Source organism: Lactuca virosa, chromosome 5 (assembly GCF_052849685.1).
Source record: "Lactuca virosa cultivar CGN04683 chromosome 5, Lactuca_virosa_CGN04683_v6, whole genome shotgun sequence".
NCBI classification, from domain to species: domain Eukaryota; kingdom Viridiplantae; phylum Streptophyta; class Magnoliopsida; order Asterales; family Asteraceae; genus Lactuca; species Lactuca virosa.
The window spans coordinates 283,178,669-283,198,758 of record NC_136430.1 but is presented as its reverse complement, the minus strand read 5'-3'; the positions used below and the strand labels follow the sequence as shown (position 1 = coordinate 283,198,758).

The 20,090-nt window shown below is 34.5% G+C and overlaps 1 protein-coding gene across 1 annotated transcript; it reads left to right on the top strand.

Moving 5' to 3' along the window:
* Positions 1-286: 286 nt before the first annotated feature.
* On the top strand, positions 287-1,957 carry LOC145112837 (protein FAR1-RELATED SEQUENCE 6-like). The gene is made up of 4 exons (XM_079048963.1): positions 287-712; positions 797-1,046; positions 1,170-1,331; positions 1,416-1,957. The coding sequence occupies exons 1-4, from the start codon at positions 287-289 to the stop codon at positions 1,955-1,957; spliced, it is 1,380 nt and encodes a 459-aa protein (XP_078905089.1).
* Positions 1,958-20,090: the final 18,133 nt, after the last annotated feature.

The window sequence follows — 20,090 nt, the reverse complement described above, 5'->3', positions numbered from 1 at the left end:
CAAAAAGCAATGGCAAAGAAGTAAAGACACAAAAAGTAACATGTGGTTGGTATATACATGCATCTAGGTCAAACCCCGAATCTGACTGGTTTAAAAGGACCTTAAATGAAACTCATACATGCTTACAAACAAGGAAACACAGGGCTTGTATTGATTCTTTAATCTGCAATAAAATCATAGATCAAGTTGAGGCAAATCCAAAGATTCGTTTGAGACCATACAAGATCACTTTCAAAAGACCTAATAGGTGGGTATTTCGAGGGATAAGGTGTTTTGGGCAAAACATATGGCAAGAAAGCATGTAGTTGGGGACTACACAAAACAGTTTGGATTGTTGAGGGACTATGCTCTTGAACTTCAAGATACAAACCCAGACACCACAATCAAAATAGATGTGTGTCCAAATGGAAACCTTGCTTCCCCAACAAGCCAGTTTAGAAGGATTTATATATGCTTGGGGCCACTGAAAAAAGGTTTCAAGGAATATTTTAGGGACTTAGTAGGTTTGGATGGTGCCTTCATGAGGGGCCCATTCCATGTTCAGGTTCTTACAGCAGTTGGTTTAGATTCCAACAATGGAATTTATCCCTTAGCCTATGCAATTGTTGAGCTTGAAAACACAGCTAGCTGGAAGTGGATTTTAGAAAACCTTGGGGATGACTTGGATCTTGGAAGCAACTCAAATTATGCTTTCATAGGTGACAGGAAAAAGGTAAATTGCAGTTCATCAATTGGTCATTTAGATTGTGTTTTTTTTTGTTAATTAATTCTAATTATTGTCTTTTGAGTCATGTAGGGTTTACAAATTGCAGTTGATCAATTGTTTCCTAATGCTGAACATAGATATTGTATCAGACATATTCATGACAATATGAGAAAGAAGTGGGGGCAAAATGAGTATAAGGACCACTTATGGAGGTGTGCATCAGCAACCATCATTCCTGAGTTTGAGCATTTGATGAAGGAATTTAGTGAGTATGATAAGGAGGCGTGTCAATGGTTGAAGCAGATTCCTCCTGTACATTGGGCAAGGAGTCATTTCTCAGGTAATTGTGTATGTTTCAATATAGTTATTATGTGTTTCAGTTATTTATCAACATTAATTGTATGTTATTGTAATGTGCAGGAAGAGCAGTTTCACATTAATTGTATGTTATTGTAATGTGCAGGAAGAGCAGTTTCTGATGTGTTGATTTCAAACATGTGTGAAGTGTTTAATGGGAAAATAGAGAAAGGCAGGGACAAACCTGTAATTGCATGTTTAGACTTCATTAGGGAGTATCTAATGAAGAGGATATGCAATGTCATGAAGGCAATGAAGAAGGCTAAAGGTCCACTAACACCCAGAACAACAGACATCCTACATGCAAGAAAAAAAGTTGTTTAATAATATATTGCTGGATGGAATGGGGCAGACAAGTATGAGGTCACTGGAGCTTTGCAAGATCAGCATGTGGTGGATGTTAGGAACCAAACCTGCACTTGTAGAAAGTGCGAATTAATGAGAATACCTTGCAGGCATGCAATTGCAACTCTGAATGAAATGAGCAAATACCTTGGGGCTGAGCTTGACATTTACAAGTGGGTACACAAGGTGTATTGGATGGATACATGGAAAAAAGCTTATTCATTTAAGGTGGAGACAATTAAGGGGAGACCCATGTGGCCTAAAAATAATTGTCCAACAAAGCTAATCCCTCCTCCACATCGCACTCAGGTGGGAAGGCCTAAGAAAAAAAGAAAACAAAGTGAGGGTGAAAGGTTAAGCAAAAGGCAGAGGGCAAGTCAAGGTGATGGAGTCAATGCTACACAAGGAGAAGGTTCCCAAGGAGCAACAAATGATAGAGTGCAGAAGCTATCAAGGAAGCATATGAGTGTTACTTGTAGCACATTCAAGAATAAGGGACACAACTCTAGGACCTATAAAGGGAAAGGTGGGAATCAGTCCAAGAAGTGATTTTGGTTGTTTGTTGTGGTGTAATGACTATTTGGTTGTTGGTTGTTAAAAATTGTTGTTTGTTTTTTAATACTTTTAGTTATCATTTGATGATGTTCTTATCTATGGTGCACATACACTTTTATGCTTAATTTGGTGATTGTTTTTGGATCCACTCATGTGGTTAATGAAATGTGCATTTTGGTCAAATTATGACACATATTTTGGTAATGTACTTGTGTTACATTTTGGTTCTATTTATGTGTTAATATATGACTATTGATACACATTTTGAACACATTTTCACACTTGATACCCATTTTGAACACATTTTCACACTTGAATATCATTTATATCAATAACAACATTGGAATTCATTACAAACATGATCAAGTCAACTTAGAACAAAATGATACCATTTTTATATCAATTCATTGGAATTCACTACCCTTCATCACTTGATTAACAAAAAACCCCATATTTGTCTAACCCTATCCCTTACACAGACCAAATACCAAAGATAACAATCACAAACATAAACCAACTTGCACATAAATACATTTTCAGCTTGAAACCTTCATCCTTCAATGCATCACACCTTGCCGCCAAAATATTGCTCCTGCTTAAAAGTCCATTGCACTGTTCCTCTAACATGTTGATACTTCTTACCAGCCCATTGCACCTTCCTCCACCGTATTGATGTTTCTTAGCAGACCAGGTATGATGGTTTTACTCCTAGCACACATAGGCGAGTCAACCCACCCGATAAACCTACAAACATAATCGTTAATAGGGTACGCATAAAACCTCATTCAGGGATTCAGTGGTGTCCAAGACGTTTTCACCAAAGCGAGCTTTCAACAAAAACAAACCACCATTGTTCGATTGTAGATTAGGAAGGAGAAATGGAAGAAAATAGACGTTGGGGAAGAACGTTTATTGGGGAAGAAGGTAGCTGCAAATAGAAAATGGTATATAAAGGGTTTTTTTTCTTATGCAAAAAGGGTCCCTAGAATTAAAAAGACGAAAATACCCTCACGTGGAAGGCACATGAGGGGGTTAACATATTGTTTTTAACGGGAGTTAACTACAGGGACCATTTTCACAAACAAACCAGTCCAAAAGGACCACTAAGCCAAAAAACTCGTAGTTTGAACCAAAACTCAAAATAATACATACGCACCATTTTTGCAATTTTGTCTTTAATATATGGCCCCACTATATACGCTCTCTTTCTTGCTGCTTCACTCCAGCCCATTCTCTTTAATTCTTTTTCAATAAGTCATGGCAGCTCCTTATTATTTTCAACATCATGATACAAATACAATTTAATATAGTTTATTAAATACTACTTTGCTCTCTTTCCAAGAGAACATTTATTTAGGTTTTTAACATGCTTTCAATAATCCTTCATATTCTTGACAATCTCCATTTATTTTCAGATTTTCGATGCGATTCATTTCATCCCAATTTTCTTTTATCCAAAGCTATCATTTTAGATATTATTACCATGGTGTTAGTTAGTAATACAACTCGCAAGGCAATGGTCAAGAAGAGAATCACGGAATTCAACAACTTTTAGTACATGCAAACACAATTCTTATACTTTTTAATTAAATATGCAATTTGCATGCATATATGACTTACATATTCAAAAGCGTCGTCTAATTCATCAGACTAAGAAAAAAAAACTAATAAATTGATTCGGTCATGTTTTGATCATGTTTTGATGATGCAATCAGACACTTTCATTTGACATTCAACTTGTTTTTTGAAGACCAACAAGAGACTTTTCATTCCTATAAAACTATAAATCAAAAAGGAAATATCATTTGAAGGTACTAGTCAATTATCCTTAAATTCATAAAAAACTAAACCTACAAAGAAAGTAATAAAATCAGATAATTACTTCCGGATGATCCTTCCATAATAGTATAAGGATGGTGTGCTCAAGAATTAGGCCTTCCAAACGACCATGAAAATCATCAAAAGAGCTTTTGACATTAGGACGTACCACCTACAGTTTGAATAAGCAAGTTAAACATACGTAAAGGCAACCAATAATTCTAATTAAGATATATATGAGAACCAAAAGAACGAATATCTTGTATAAGACTTGTCGCTAATGCAAAGATCTAATCAATATGAAGTCTAATCTACTCCAGTTACCAGCAGCGTACGCCAAAAAGTGGGCAACCACATGCAACAAGTGGTTTCCTTCGTTGGAAAAACTCTGCCTCATTCACTATAGATGATTTATTTGACAATTTGTGACTTTGTTAATTCTTGCAACTTGAAATAGCTGCTTAATGCACGGAAGTCGTCTTGTGGATAAGGACTACATAATGCTTAGAAACATGGTGTTACATTTCTATAGTACAAAAAGAAGGTCAACATTTTGTTTAATTAATAATATAACAACCTTATTAAAATAATATAAAGATGACACTTCAATCAATGCATATATTGTATATGTGAATTAAGTTTACCAATATACCAAAAAAAACTCAGAAGTGGTTATTCATTTTTGTTTATACTTTTCTTTCTAGCGGTAATACTTTATTCACATCTAACAAAGTGGTAGGAAATTACAAAGGTTCAAAAAGAAAATAAGTTAAGAAACTTTATTGGTAGCACAAGCTGCAGAACTGAATTTGGTCATTAGTTTCTAGTGCTAATATATTTCGTCTTTCTTGCTGTCAAGAAAAAAGAAAAAAAAAAAGCAAAGAAGGGATTTAAGCCATCATATTCACTCAATCATTTAGCACGATGTCTATGTGTAATCCAATTATAGAATCGTAAACAATATATCGTATCAAATAAATGATCCTTTCTAGGTTTTGGACTTTGAAAAATATTGTATGGCAAAATAACCATGTAGAAAATATGGTAGCAAAGACAACAACATCGAATACTTTATGATCAGCTGAAAACGTTTGATGATCTGCCAACAAATCCCGTCTTTATCTATAGAGAAAGCCAGACAATTGAACCTTCCACCAATGAGCAATTAAGCATCGCAAATTTCTCGGCACCCACACATCTCTAAAATAAGATCAATAGATTCGGATTCTTGGTTACAAAGACGACAAAGAATGTTATTCAGATCAAACCCCCTCGAATTCCATTTATTAACTTTAATCGGGATCAGTTATTCCATCTAGTTGGAGCACCACCAATATCCAACAAACACATATCAGTAAAATGTTTTGCCGAATTGAAACGGTGTGATTGTTTGACTTATTAAATCCCAATACCATGTATCTTCCTCACTTGTGCGATTACAGCCTACAGATCAACCCAACGTGTTGAAAGTTGTTGTTGTTCAACACACCCCTAGGTTTTCGTCGCCAACTCCAAAGCCACGAACCACCCGAGAATTGATTTGAAATCATACATTCACGATTTTATTCCAAAAAAAAACCTATTAAAACCTGAGCAAAATGCAAATCATCAATTTAAACTTTATTCCAACCGTCTTTTTTTTTTCTAAAAAAAGAACAAAAGGAAAAAAAATCTTCCATATGAATATTTTTTTACTTTTAAGTTTATGAAACGAATCCCAAATATATTTCCAAACTGAATGTTTTTTGTAGCGAAACCATTATAGTCAGCATCACTATAGTGTATCATGCACCGCCGTGGTTCAACACATCTCTACTTATCCTCGTCGAGCCTCTGACTCAGAGGGGAGTGTTACTGTATCCCATGATTGTGCGACACAGTCCAATAAGTGTTTATGTATGTTTGAATCTTCCTTATCTACACAAGAGATCTTGTGGAGAGTTAATCTTGGCTCCATATAGACCATGATGATGAAGTTTCAAGAGAACTAGTAGCATATGTGATTCGATGGATTTTATGGTCTGGAAAAGTACAAGATACATCAAAAAATAACAATATTTTTCAATCCAAGTGCTCGATCAACCAGAAGGTTTGAACGTGATTATAGATATATGCATTGACAATAAGTACTAATGGTTCATTTATGTTGAAATCAGAAGGTAAAGCTCTCTTAATTTTGATATAATCTCACAATGAGTTCTAGAGAGATACCAAGGAGACAATGTCAACATTTTCGTAATTGTAAAAAAGTAGAGGAGGGGAAAGAGAATGAGATCGCTGAGAACATAAAACCAATGTTGAAAGAATTATATGAAGTAGTTTAAGCCATGAGGCATTGGGAACATTATTTGATACAGCGAGAGTTTGTGGTCTATTCAATTCACCAAGCTCTCAGGTATTTCTAGACCCAAAAACATTTGATAAAGGTGCATGCAAGCTTGGAAAACTCTGTAGAAAATTTAATTTACATCAACAAGTACAAATCCGAAGCTTCCAATAGAATGACCCAAAAACATTTGATAAAGGTGCATGGGTTTGATTAATCTTCCTCGATATATTATGAATATAAATAGTAAGTGAGTTTTCAAAAGAGAAAACATACATAAATGAAAATCTTTGTAAATTTAAGCTAACATCCCAAAGTAAGAATCTTATTTCTTATAGGTTAATTGCATAGTGTGATTTAAATCAAGATGACTCTTTTGTTTTATACAAAGCTAATGGGAGCGTAGTAACCTTCTTAGCCTTATAAGTAGTTGAGATACTAGTTCTTGGAAAAGACATACATAGATGGATCAGGGCAACTTAAAGGATTAAGTAAAATTGCATTAATTGTCATGGATCTTAAAGAGCTTAAGATAAAGGAATCTGAGAGCTTTATCTTGTCAGGTACCACATGACATGATTTTGAGCACACCTCAAAATCCTAGTACAATGTTTTGAACTAGACAATATGATTGTATTCCATATGCTGCAGCAATTGGATTAATCATACAAGTCATGATTATGCATGAAGGTCAGATAAGTCGTATGCTTAGAGCATGTCAAATGACACCAGTATAATACGAGAACAAGTCATGGTGTGACTTATAGGAACATTCTAAAGTACATGAGAGAATTAGAGAAATTTTCCTAATCTGCGGAGTATTTGAAAGAAAGTTATGTTTAAGCTGTTACATGTATCTTGAACTTCCAAATAGATTGATATGACTCTCAATCACAATCAGGCGTTTTCTCATTACTAATGAAGACTAAATTACATGGATAGTAGTCCCATGTAGATTTTGATTACAGTTACACAACAAAGTTATAGTACGTTGTTGTTTGGAGAACCACATCCAAAGATACTTAATGCATAGTTCATTCTGACTATGAGTAATCCCATTACACAAGTATTGTATCTAATTCATATTTAAGCATGTAACACATTCTCAATAGTTTTCTTTATATATATATATATATATATATATATATATATATATATATATATATATATATATATATAACTGAAATGTTTGTATTCGCAAAGTTTATACAAATCAAGTTTGTCGAACTACTTAACTAAATTCGATCATTAGCTAAAGCATGAAAGTCAAGCTGGTGCTATATGACCTTTTTGTCCTATGTAGATGTATTTGATTGAAATTTAGTATTTGGATATTGGAACAGTAAAAGCAACATATGTTGTAATGAGTTGATATATTAGATATGCGTCTTTCATTAAATAATTGTTGTGTTCTATTTTAACAGGTTTAATCCTTGAATAACTAGGTTATTCAAAATGTCCATAGTCATTCATATTTGTGGGATCATCTATGAGGTAAGAATAATCTAAGTGGATTGGTTGATTCTCATGGAGATGAAAATAACAAGAGTTGTTACCAACTTCGTAGATACTTGATTAGGAGAATAAGTATTGGACCTGATCAACATCAAAATCACTTTATGGATTGTAGTCATGAGTGATGTTTTCAACAAGGTTGTATCTTGGTATTTTTAGACCTGAGATGCATATTTGGGACTTCAAATGTGCGAATTGTTTAGCTTTGACATGGCTTAACAATATTCCATAAAAGGAAGTCATAAGGGCCATCGTTGGGTATGACATGAACTACATGATGGGCACAGGTAGTCAAGATGGGATTTGTTCGTCTTATTTATTGAGAGTTAGACAACTAAGGCATTACTAAAAGTTTAACACTACATGAGATTTATCACGATCCATATCTCATGTTCAACATGATGTCTAAGACAAAGGAATAATAGATACCACACCTTTAGTAACTACTATAGCGTGGAGCTCCTGGAATGGGTTTTTGATAAGAGGACACCCTTCATGTGTTGTTAGGGGCCGTAGTTCGTTGCTAAACGTCAGCTACTATCTATGTCAATGTATAATGAACTTTGTGCAAGTAGGAGATTGTTGAATCTATATGCCCAAGAATCATTATTGAGTGATATTACTAATAATATATGATGATATAAGGTCACACATTTATCAAGTTGGCACATTTTTTTATATTTATTATTAATATGATTATCAATAAATAATATCAATTCTTGTATTTAATTATGGAATAATTGTTATTTTGTGAAAATAATAATAATAAGAGAGTATAACTAGTTATTATTTCATATGGTATGAATTAATAAGTCATGTACAACCTTTTGGACTAGGAGAATAAGTATTGGGCCTGACCAACATCAAAATCACTTTATGGATCGTAGTCATGAGTGATGTTTTCATCTAGGTTGTATCTTTGTATTTTTAGACTTGAGATACATATTTGGGATTTAAAGTGTGCGAATTGTTGTGCTTTGACATGGTTTAACAATATTCCGTAAAAGGCAGTCATAAGGGCAATCGTTGGGTATGACATGAATTACATGATGGTCATAGGTATTCAATATGGGATTTTTTTGTTTTATTCATTGAGAGTTAGATAACTAAGGCCTTACTAAAAGTTGAAAACCACATGAGCTTGATCGCGATCCATATCTCATGTTCAACATGATGTGTGAGACAAAAGAATAATAGATACCACACCTTTAGTAACAATTCTAGCTTCGAGCTCTTGGAATAGGTTGTTGATAAAATGACATCCTCCATGTGTTGTTAGGGGTAGTAGGCCGTTGCTAGACATCAGCTACTGTCTATGTCAATATATAATAAATCTTGTGCAAGTATGAGATTGTTGAATCTATATGCCCAAGAATCATTATCGAGTGATATTACTAATAATATATGATCCTATAATGTCACACCTTTATGAAGTTGGAACATTTTGTATATTTATTATTCATATGATTATCAATAAATAATATCAATTCTTGTATTTAGTTACGTAATAATTATTAATTTGTGAAAATAATAATTATAACTGAGTATAACTAGTTATTATTCATATGGTATGAATTAATAAGTCATGTACAACCTTTTGGACTAGCTGAATACTTTTGTATTTTACCTAAAGAAAAAGTTTTTATTTTATAAACTTTGGGTTTCTAAAATTTAAACAATTCTTCATCTTTCTTTTAACCATGGCTAAAAGTTGATGGAGGCACGGGAGGTTGCTTGTCAACCTCCCTCCTTTGTTCCCCATGCACATAAAGTAAGGTTATTACTTTAGATTATAATATGCGGTTGCTTTTGCTTTTGCATGAATATATAAGAGAGTGTCTTGCATGAGTTTTTGGCTAGTAATTTACTAGTTTTTCTTCACTTCTTGGTGATGGCCGGAACTACTCTCCCTTTACCTCTTCTTCTTATCTTTTGATTTGAGTTGAAGAATTGGTGCTAAAAAGTACTTTTCCTTTAGTGCATATTTGAGTTAAGCACTTAAAGTCTTAAGAAGTACTTTATACAAGAAGGAACTAGCATTCCAAGTGCCTTAATCTTGATGGTGGATACTTGTAGAGAAAACCATACACTTTGTTTTTTCTATCTTCATCAACACCTCAAAACCAAATGGGTTCAAAGGCTTCAAAGGTTGTTATTTTAAAACTCTCTTTGGTTGTTTTCAATATCATTCTAACATCGATAAATGCATCCTAGATGGGTTGTCTTATTTATAAACATAAAAGTAAACTTGTTATTTTATAAGATTTTCGTTGTGGTTTTTATGAACAACACATTTAAATTTTGTATCAAAACTCATCACTTTTTAAAATGTTCTCATTTAAGTGTCCTACGTTGCCTAAACGTGTTTTTCTTTGAGTGTAGTATGTTATTTACACAACTTTCTGGTTGCAACATAAAACAATACCAATGTTTTGATATCAAAATGTCGTTCATTTTTCTCTTCTTTGCCATTTTAGCATTTTAACCTGTTAAAGTGTCTAAAAGTAAAACTTGTTAAAAACTTGATATTTTTCCATCAATTTACTTTTAATATGTTCACAGAATTTTATGATTAACATTCCCCGTGTATTTTATATTTTCTTGTATCTCTATGAACTAAAATGTAAATTTTAGTTTAACTACTCAGATTTTAGTCATTTTAAAAGCATTAGAAAAAATAGTCCTTTTCATGACGCAAACATTGTAAATTCTTTCATTCCTATATGTTAAACGCAAATGAATCATAATATTCAAGTTTCAGGTCATTTAAAAAAAATTAATTTTCACATTAACGATAATTTACTAGAGAACAATTATAAGCTAACAAACATGTTTTTACATTATTATGAGTTCACCTAATGCCTTATCTATGCTTGTACTTATTATTTACTTTGTATTGTACCCAAGATACACTACATATTTACTAACCATTTCTATAGCAATAACTAGTAACATTCTTTCTTTTAGACATGTTTTAGTTCCATTCTTTTTTTATTAAGTGTTAGGAATTCCAATTCCATTCTATTTTCATATAGCATGTGTAAATTTTCTAGTTGTTTCATGATTTCCTAAGTAATTATATTATAAGATTTTCCTAAGTTACAATTTCCAATTCGACACCAAACAAGTCTTATAGGTTCTAACTAGTTTAACCAAATCATAAAAATCAAAGCTAATATTCCAAAGTAAATTTCCCACTATTACTTGCGTTTGTGCCATTCCCATCTCATTTTCATGATGTTAAAATATTACCATGATCAGTTTCAACATACATATTGCAATATTTGTTTCAAACTAATAGTTTAAATCCAATAAGAGTGAACTCTGTCATATCTAGGATTGTTCAAGTCCAAAGCTTTATAGACGTTCCACAACTTCATGTTTCCAACATGTTTACAAGGAGTATTTCAAGAATCAACTTCTAGTTTCATCTTGCATCCATGAAACTACATCTAATTTTAGAATGTTTTGTATATGAATGACCAAATGTTTTAGATTTTTACCTTTAAAGGCATGACCATTATGAAGAAATATGAGTATTTGATGCTTGGAGTTTAGAATTTGTGCACGTTTGAACCAAATCATCCAACTAGCATTGTTGTTCAGTCGTATGCCATCATCCTCAGTTATCATCTGCATGTCCAACGTTGTTTCTTCTTTTCTTATTTTTTTGTGTCTCTAACTTGCTGGGTATGTTTGCATTTCAAGCACACATAAACACGCACACCACACTTTTGTTTCTTTCACCTCATTTTCTTGATTGAATTATGAAGCACACATGTATACAATTTTTCCTATATGTATCCTTTGATCGATGCCTATGGTATTAGATTTTTGAAATTTGATCCTTATTATGAATAAAATTCCATGTTTGCAGCCCCCCCCCCTCCTTTTTGTTTTTATAATTACTCCAAATTACTAACAAATATAAAAAATTTGTATTTGTTTCCAATTATCAATTAATCCATAAAACACACCTTATTTGAATTAAAAATATCAACATTGAATTTCCAAAAATGCATTTTTTTCTTTATAAATGAATGGTTAATAACTATTTTCAAATAATAACCATTTTTACATAACACATGGCCAGTCTATAACTTTTCCATTTGATAACCTATACACTAACTTTCTTAAAGTGCAAATCATTTATTGAAGTTTTAACATATCTTGAATAAATGATTGGTAGATATGACCTTTAACTTTTAGGATGTTACATATATGAAAATTTTCATTATTTCAAGGCGATATGGAAGGAGATCGATACAAGCAACACAGTGCAGGCTTCCTTATTATAGAGGGATATTTATTCAACATGAACTGTTTGTGACTAAAATAAGGCATTTGCTGCAGTTGAAGAGAGGTACTTTTGGCCACAACTGAAATGAGCTATGAGTAGATTTTTCTAATGGTGTATGGCGTGTTAAGAGGTTAAAAGAAAGCCTCAATACATAAGTTTTTATATGCCCCATACCAGTTCCTCCAGGACCAATGGTGAGGTATCAATAATGAAGAATTATATGAAAGTGTTTGATGTCGATTCTTACGTATAAAATGAAGGAGGTATCGTCAATGAAGAATCGTGTAACGTTGTTTGATGATTTGGTGATGCATTTAATGTCCATATATTTAAATTTCATGGAAAAATATTAGACATAATCATTTTGCTCTCTCTTCTGCAGAGATGCATTGATTTTTATAATATTCTTGTTTATGGGAGAGATTCCATAACCGTATCTAATCTGAAGATGGTGATAATTTTAGAAGATTACAAGTGTTAGATTTGAGGGTTTAGTTATAATATCTCTCTTAGTAATAGTAGGACGAGCCATGGCTTTTTCATGCGACATTATTCTAGTTGTGGTGAGTTGAGGAGATTATGAAATAATCGAGGGCATTACAACTTACAAAAATCCTCTTCAAGAAATAAAAGCAAATAAAAATGCAAGTACAACTATTTTCATGAGGAAGAACATAAGTGTCACACCCCCAAACCTGAACGACAGAAACATTCGGGGGCGGAGGACACATGTGCAGGATCATAACAATTGAATAGTAAAGAAAGCAAACACAACTATCATATACGTAATTGAAAAAGTTACATCATTGTATCGTTACATGTTTCAAAATGTCAATTAAAATATGATGTCAAAAGGTTCATTTACCGTCTTAGCATCAAATCCTCGAAAGCTGATGATAAGCTGTTTTACTGATTTTCTGAGAATACAAGTTATTTGAGAAAAAGTGTCAACATTTAAGTTGGTGAGTTGATAAGCATTTGTATAAATAAACATATGCCATTCAATGACATGAAATTAAGTTTGTTTCCAAAAAATCCGATATTTTCTATAAAATGAGTTGTAATTCGTTTTATTTATAAAAATGAGAGTGTTTATCTCGGAAAATCCTATATTTTCCATAAAACTGAACCGTAAACTATTTGTTTGTAAAGTAATCGTATTTAACCCGAAAAATCCTATATTTTCCATAAAACTGAACTGTAGTCTTTTACATTTCCAAGACCGAAAGATACAAGTATATATACCATACTTAGTTTAATAACATGTAGTTTTATTTGTGAATAAAACCGTTTGAAGAGCTAGGTATTTATGTAAAATAAGCGTACTACTGATTTCACGTAAAAATAACGTATTGTCGTTTATCATGTGAGTGTTCACAACCATGCTATTAATGAATTGCCTGCCTCGACGTTCTTCAGGCGTCGAAAAGATATGACATTTGTCACCCATAACCTGCCGGTCGTGCTATAGCTATGTGACAACCCGAACCTTTTCCCATTTCCGTTATCCAAATTTCCGTTAATAAAATTCGAATTTTTATTGAGTCCCGTCGAATTCCTTTGGTTTGGAAAGTTATATTGTTATATAATTGAGCTTCATATATGAGTCGGGACCAATCAACGTGAAATTTCGAGTTTTCCTTCGATCAAAACAACCATTCACGGCCGGACTTGGGTTCACGGCCGTACACCCGTGTACGGCCGTACACTCGTTTACAGCCACTGTTGGGTGGACCCCACCACCGACCACAAAAACCCCCTATAAATACGAGACCCTCCCCCTCATTTACACTTTTCAGGCCGAACACCTTCTACTTCTCTCTCTAGACTATCGACCGTACACCCCTAAAACACCTTTATTCTTCCGTAAAACATCGAAAAACACCATTAGAGGTTCATTTCGGAGCATCTAGGTCACGTATTCATCGATTCCAACACTCTTGTTCTTGAGTGTACGGCCGTATACCTTCAAGCTCGTTGACCGTGCACTCATCCACAGCCTTACACCTTCAAAGGCCGTACACCCTTCAAGGCAGTCTATGGCTGTACACGGTTCACATCCGTACACTCCCCTTTCACGGCCGTACACACTCCCTGAGTGGTACATTAGGCTGAAAACCCGCTTTCCTCGATTCAATCAAGTCCCGGTAACATTCCTTAACCGAAAGCAAGTGTTTTTCCAACACTTTATTTAATGAAATCGCTAATTTAGATACATATATGTATTTAATTGTTATTAGGATTCCGTTAGGTGCCATATACAACAACTCGAGGGTCTTCGTTTCCAGTTCCTTGATTTGACGCTTGCACACAATTAACGGTGAGTTCATACCCCTACATTTTCCGAGTTTTTAATGTTTTCAGGGGGAGAATACAAGTAAAAGCACAAGAAATCTTGTGTTTAAAAATATCATTTGGTTTATTATATTTTCATATCATTAGTATACATTGAATATAGAACTTACTAAACATGATGAACATAGTTACTAGTAGATTTGCGGACAGCTTTATAAATAGGTTAAGATATAAACATTGCAAATACAGTTTTCAGAACAAAGGAAACAAACTTATTAATTATAAAATAAATCATATTATTCTATAAGGTTTCATGTTAATAACAAAAAGGGTTTTCTTAGTATTATTCGTGGATTCGTTGAGAGAACTACAGTGTGAGACGCCTTGTAACCAGAGTCTCCTGGAGGGAGAGCGTGAGTTTGTGTATAAATTTATACGGGAGTGACAATCCCGCACCCTGACTATTAGCTACAGTCAACCTAGGGTGACAATCGTCATTTTTCACGACGTACGTCCGAGTACGTCGTAATGTTGATCGTCCATAGTATGGTTATAAGAATCCGCAGGTGAAACAACGCCTCGTTCATGTAATAATATACCTAACAAACAGTTAACAGGGTTAGTAACTATGTGATGACTTAGTATGTACATTAGGGTAATATGACACTAACATCTGACATGCAGTGGGATGTGTGATCTCCGCCTCATTTCATGTTCCTTGTTTGGTTGTGGGCTTAGGGCGGAATCACCCAATCGACTGTCGGTTCGATCTAGATTTCTATAACTCGTATGTACTAGGTGATCACAGGAGGGTATTAACAACACTTTCAGTATACCGTACAACATACATTCAACTAGTTTTATTTATGTAATAAGACTACTATACAATGGTTTTCATACATTGGTATTCATACAAGGGTTTTCATACAAGGGTTTTCATACAAAGGTTTTCAAAACAGAACAATACTTAAACTACATATGTATGGTAGATACTTATATTCTACGAATGAGAATAAATAATTCAATAATGTACACTTAGGGAAAATATAGGATTTTCCAGGGTAAACATCAGTAACTTACAACAACTGGTTAATTATTCAATTAACGAATATTCATAATTAATTCTATAATTCCATAGTTTATGCATCCGGGTTACGTATGAAGAATATCCGATAGACAATGGAATGTGTGGTTTCCGCTTCATTCCCTGTTCCTGTTTGGTTGTGGGTTTAGGGCAGATCCACACAATTAACCGTCTATTCGATATTGGTTTATACGTAACTAGTATGAACCAAGAAGTTATAGAAAGAATGGGTTTAATCATACTTTTCATAAGAAAATATTGGATTTTCTTGAGGAACACTTTCAACAGATACCAAAGGATCAATACAGTTAACTTTGTAAGTATCTAGTGAATACTTCAGGATTATGTACATGAGGATCCGACAACCAGTGGAATGTGTGGACTCCGCCTCTTTTCCTGTTCTTTGTTTGGTTGTGGGCTTGGGGCAGAACCACACAATCGATTGTTTGTTCGATCTGGATTGTATATGATTTGTATACACTAAGTACTCGTAGGAGGAACTAGTAAGAATCATTTTTACTTAACATTCATTACATCAGAAAATATAAGGTTTTCAGGAGAAACATAACGTACTTTTCGAAAGAACAAAGAATAGTTTTCCAAAACAAAATGTGATGAAGTGATGAATCGAGTATGAAACGAATCAGAGTAAATCAAATGTAATTTGAACACGAGAAGTAAATATAATCTGCTTTCAGCTCTATTACTTCCGATGAACACGAGTACAAAAATTATAGTAAAAAGGGTGAACTCTTACAATCACTCTCAGACTCTTACTATCTACTCAATGCTCAGCTCCTATTTATAGGAAACAGGAAGTACAAAAAATACTAAGGCTTAGACGTTAAGCTTCGTACATGAGACACCTTAGCAAATACATAACAAAATATACGAAGAGAACAAAACATACAAAGAGAACAATTAAACAGACTTCGACTGATTACAACCAATTTCGACCCTACAATCTCCCCCTTTGTAAACAAGTCGAACTTCTCAAATTGAGAGAATCTGTGCAGCAAACAACATCACTCTTCGTATCTCCGTATACCATGAAATAATCTTCTTTAACTCCTTCTTATCCCCTTGGTTGTTTTTCGAACAGTTATTCATACGAACAATAAAGTTTATATATTGAGATGTAGTGTACCTCTCCACTTCGCATGCCTGGAACAAAAATCTTTTAGCCTTCCCATTCTTGTCCTTTCCTGCGAACACCAATCCAAATGGTTTTAAGAAAATTTCCCCATCTGCATATTTCTTCAACTCAGCTTGAGTCTTCGTGACTTCCATAGGAACTTTCACTTCCAACCCCTTCGCAGTAGCCAACTCCTTATCAGTAAGGGCCAAACACTCATAGTAATTATCTATGAATATTTTGATGTGGGCAAGACCAAGTCTAAACACTTCTGGATCTATTCCTTGAAGATGCAAAGCATTCTTGTCTTTCAAAAGCAATGCAACTTGTATAAGATCAAACAAGTTCATTAAAGGAAAATCTGCAACAGAGAAATCACAGATTTGACCATTCGCCCTTGCAACATGAAAACAAAAATTCTGCATCATGTTTTCGAACAGAACATTCCTTGTAATACTGATCACCTTCTTTATCTTCACCAAAGACCAAATCTCCTCTGGAACTTTCCCAAGAACACCATGAAACCTAAGTTTCATATAAGTGTAGTCATCATCATTATCAAACTTTTCAGCAATTCTGTATTGAGCCATGATGAACATCATCTCATTCACAGGGAAATCAAGTTGGTTCATATCTGAGTTAGCAACAGCATAGCTTTGTTTCGGCTTCTTCAGAAAAGCATACATATGATTATATGCAACTTTAGCTTCGATAGTTTCATAATTGTAATGCTTACTTGGATCACCCTTATTCATTCCAGGTGGATCACTCGCACGAAGTCTCAAAATACCCTGAATCACCCTTTGTTTCTCTACTTCAGCTTCAACTTCGGCTTTCTTCTCTTCTTTTGATTTCTCCACAACAATTGTTTCCCTTTGTCTTGTTTCAAAGAATTATCAACAACTTTCTTTGGTTTTGAACTACTACCACCTTCAGCTGAAGAATCAATCACAATGCCTTTGGCAATTTGCTTTGTAATTATCACTATCGAACTCACCGGACCAGCAGTTGAAACAATTGGCTTTGTTGTTGGAACTTTCGTTGGGAAAAGTTTTCCAACAACCTTCACTTCTTCATGTGAAACTCCATCACCAACCTTCCTTTCTCCTCCTTGCACCCCTGTGACAACAGGCGGGGCATTTGTTGGTAATAAATTCGAAATCCTGGACAACGGAGCTAATTGTTTATGCAGAACAACTTCAAACTGTATAAACTTTTGGGACAAGAACTCAGGAGTAATGAGCGAAGATGTAGCAGGCTTAACAACAAGTGCTTTCAACTCCTTTCACAAACTTATAACTTCCACGAAACATTGACTCTCATTCGTAGAAAGTTGAGTAATTTGAGGACTCAAACTTTCGTACAATTTAACAAACTTTGGGACTGCATCACAAATAATATCCATCTTCTGATTGAGAGATGCATAGTCTTTCTGAACGCTAGCAATCTCTTTCGTCATGTCTTCACAAAGTTCTCGACCTTGCAAATTAACATCCTCCCTTACATTCTTCACATCTTGAACAAACAATACATGTCTTTCCTTAGCCATACGCTGCAAGTCTTTAACTTCTCCCAGAAAATTTGAAGATTGAGACTTCACACATAACTCATTATTCTTATCATTCTGATCCAACTTCTCCATGAGGTGTAATTCAGATTCTTTAATCAATCTAGAACATTTGGAAATCATTCTGGCTTCGACAACTTTGAACATACCATCAATCTCCATACTGGACACCGAATTACTTCCCCCATATCAGCTTGAGATTGAATAATCGAATTCAACTTCTTGTTAAGAATCTTGAATTGCTTCATAGACATTAACATATGATCTGGAAAATTTTCTTCCTCATCATCAAATTCCAAATCATCAAAAGTACCTCCAAAACCTCCTTCGTCAGTATCAGTTTCAGGTTCATCGATAGATAGGTGGATCAGTGGATTGGGATGAGAAAAGTATGGTAAATGGATTTTGGATAACATGCTCAAAAGTAGGTGAGTTTTTTGTGTTTGAAACAGGGATGATATAAGGTGGTAATGAAACAAAAGTATCCGTGGAAGATAATACAGGAATACCTTGGGTTGATAATGGAAGCTCTGTATGCGACTCTCCTTCACCCATGTTGACATTTACATTCGTATCAGATACGTGTGTAGTGATGTCTGAAGTTCGAACCTCCTCAGTAACTGACTTGGTTAACGAAACTTTGGGTGGTATAACCTCAGTCTGCTCAAGAGTCGAGGTTGGTTTGGAGATAGTAGCCTGAGGTGTTTCAGGAACTTTCTCACCTTCGGACGATTCCTCTTGAATAACCAACTTTCGTTTCTAAATATTCTTCTTGGAAATATGCTTAGCCACATCTTCAGCTCTTCGTTTCTTTGACGAAGGAGAAACAGGAGCTGGAACCTCACGAATAAGAACCCTTTGATGATTAAGATGTGGTTTACGAACCATGGTTGGAGAAAACCTAGAAGATCCATCTGTAGACTTTCGTGAACCACGAGTCATCTGTTTTATTCTTCTAAAAACACCAGACTTTGATGGAATTGTTTCCTTAACTTGTTCATCAAGAACAGGCTCAACAGATGTTATCAAAACATTCGAAACTTGCTCCTCTGTCGTAGGCTGTTTCTTTTTAGACTTCTTTGGCTTGGGTTCTTGCACAGGCTTCTCAGGAGTGGCCTTTGCATCCTTCTTCAACCGTTGTGATTTCTTAGAAGGACCAGCATCCTCTTTTGATAACAACTTTCCTGTTTCGTCATCAGGATTAATAGACTTCAAATAATCAACTAATACCGATTTGGTTGGATCAACACGTTTTAACATTGCATCAGGGATTCTAGCAATGTTTCGAAACTCTTCGGCATTATCTGTAACCTCCTTTGGAAAGTGATACTTCAAAAACTCAACTTTTTTATTCATCAGCTGGCACTTCAATCCCTTCTTTCTCATAAACATGACGAAGAATCAAACTCCAGTATCTTGCACATGATATTCCTTGAACCACATTGGTGTTCTCCACACTTTTCTGAAATTCCTTCCACAGCTGAGTAGAAAAATCCACCGGAATATCATAATAAAGCCCAACAACCATGGCATAAACCTCCATTCGAACTTTATCCAAGCCAACACTGCGACCAGTCAAGCAGCGAAGAAAAATTCCAAACAGAAAATTCCAAACACTTCGAAGGCCTGATTTCTTGAAATCACTAATCTTGGTGAGTGGGGGTTGATGACCCATCTCATTGAACATGTAAAAAATTTGAGCAAATGAAAGATCAGTGTAGGGTGGAGTATTGGGAATACCAAGAATTTGACAGAAAAGCTTCTTGGTAAGACGAATTTTATTGTTATTCACCAAATTGTAGGTGATAACATCCATCGCTTTGCTATACGTTGCAGTAGATCCTGCTAATGAAAGCCAGGATAGTGGAACAACAAAAGAATTGAACATAGGAGTAGACAGGACAGAGTTCTTCAAAGCCACGCTCAACATCTTGAGTTATTCAGGGTACAGAGAAACATCTCCATCGACTTGATAGTTAGTGCTTTGAATCTTCATTAATGGTTGAGAAACAACTTCTTCAGTAGACTAGGATGGAGCAACAACATCAGCAGGATTCACCATGATTAGGGTTTTTAATCTTGGAAGA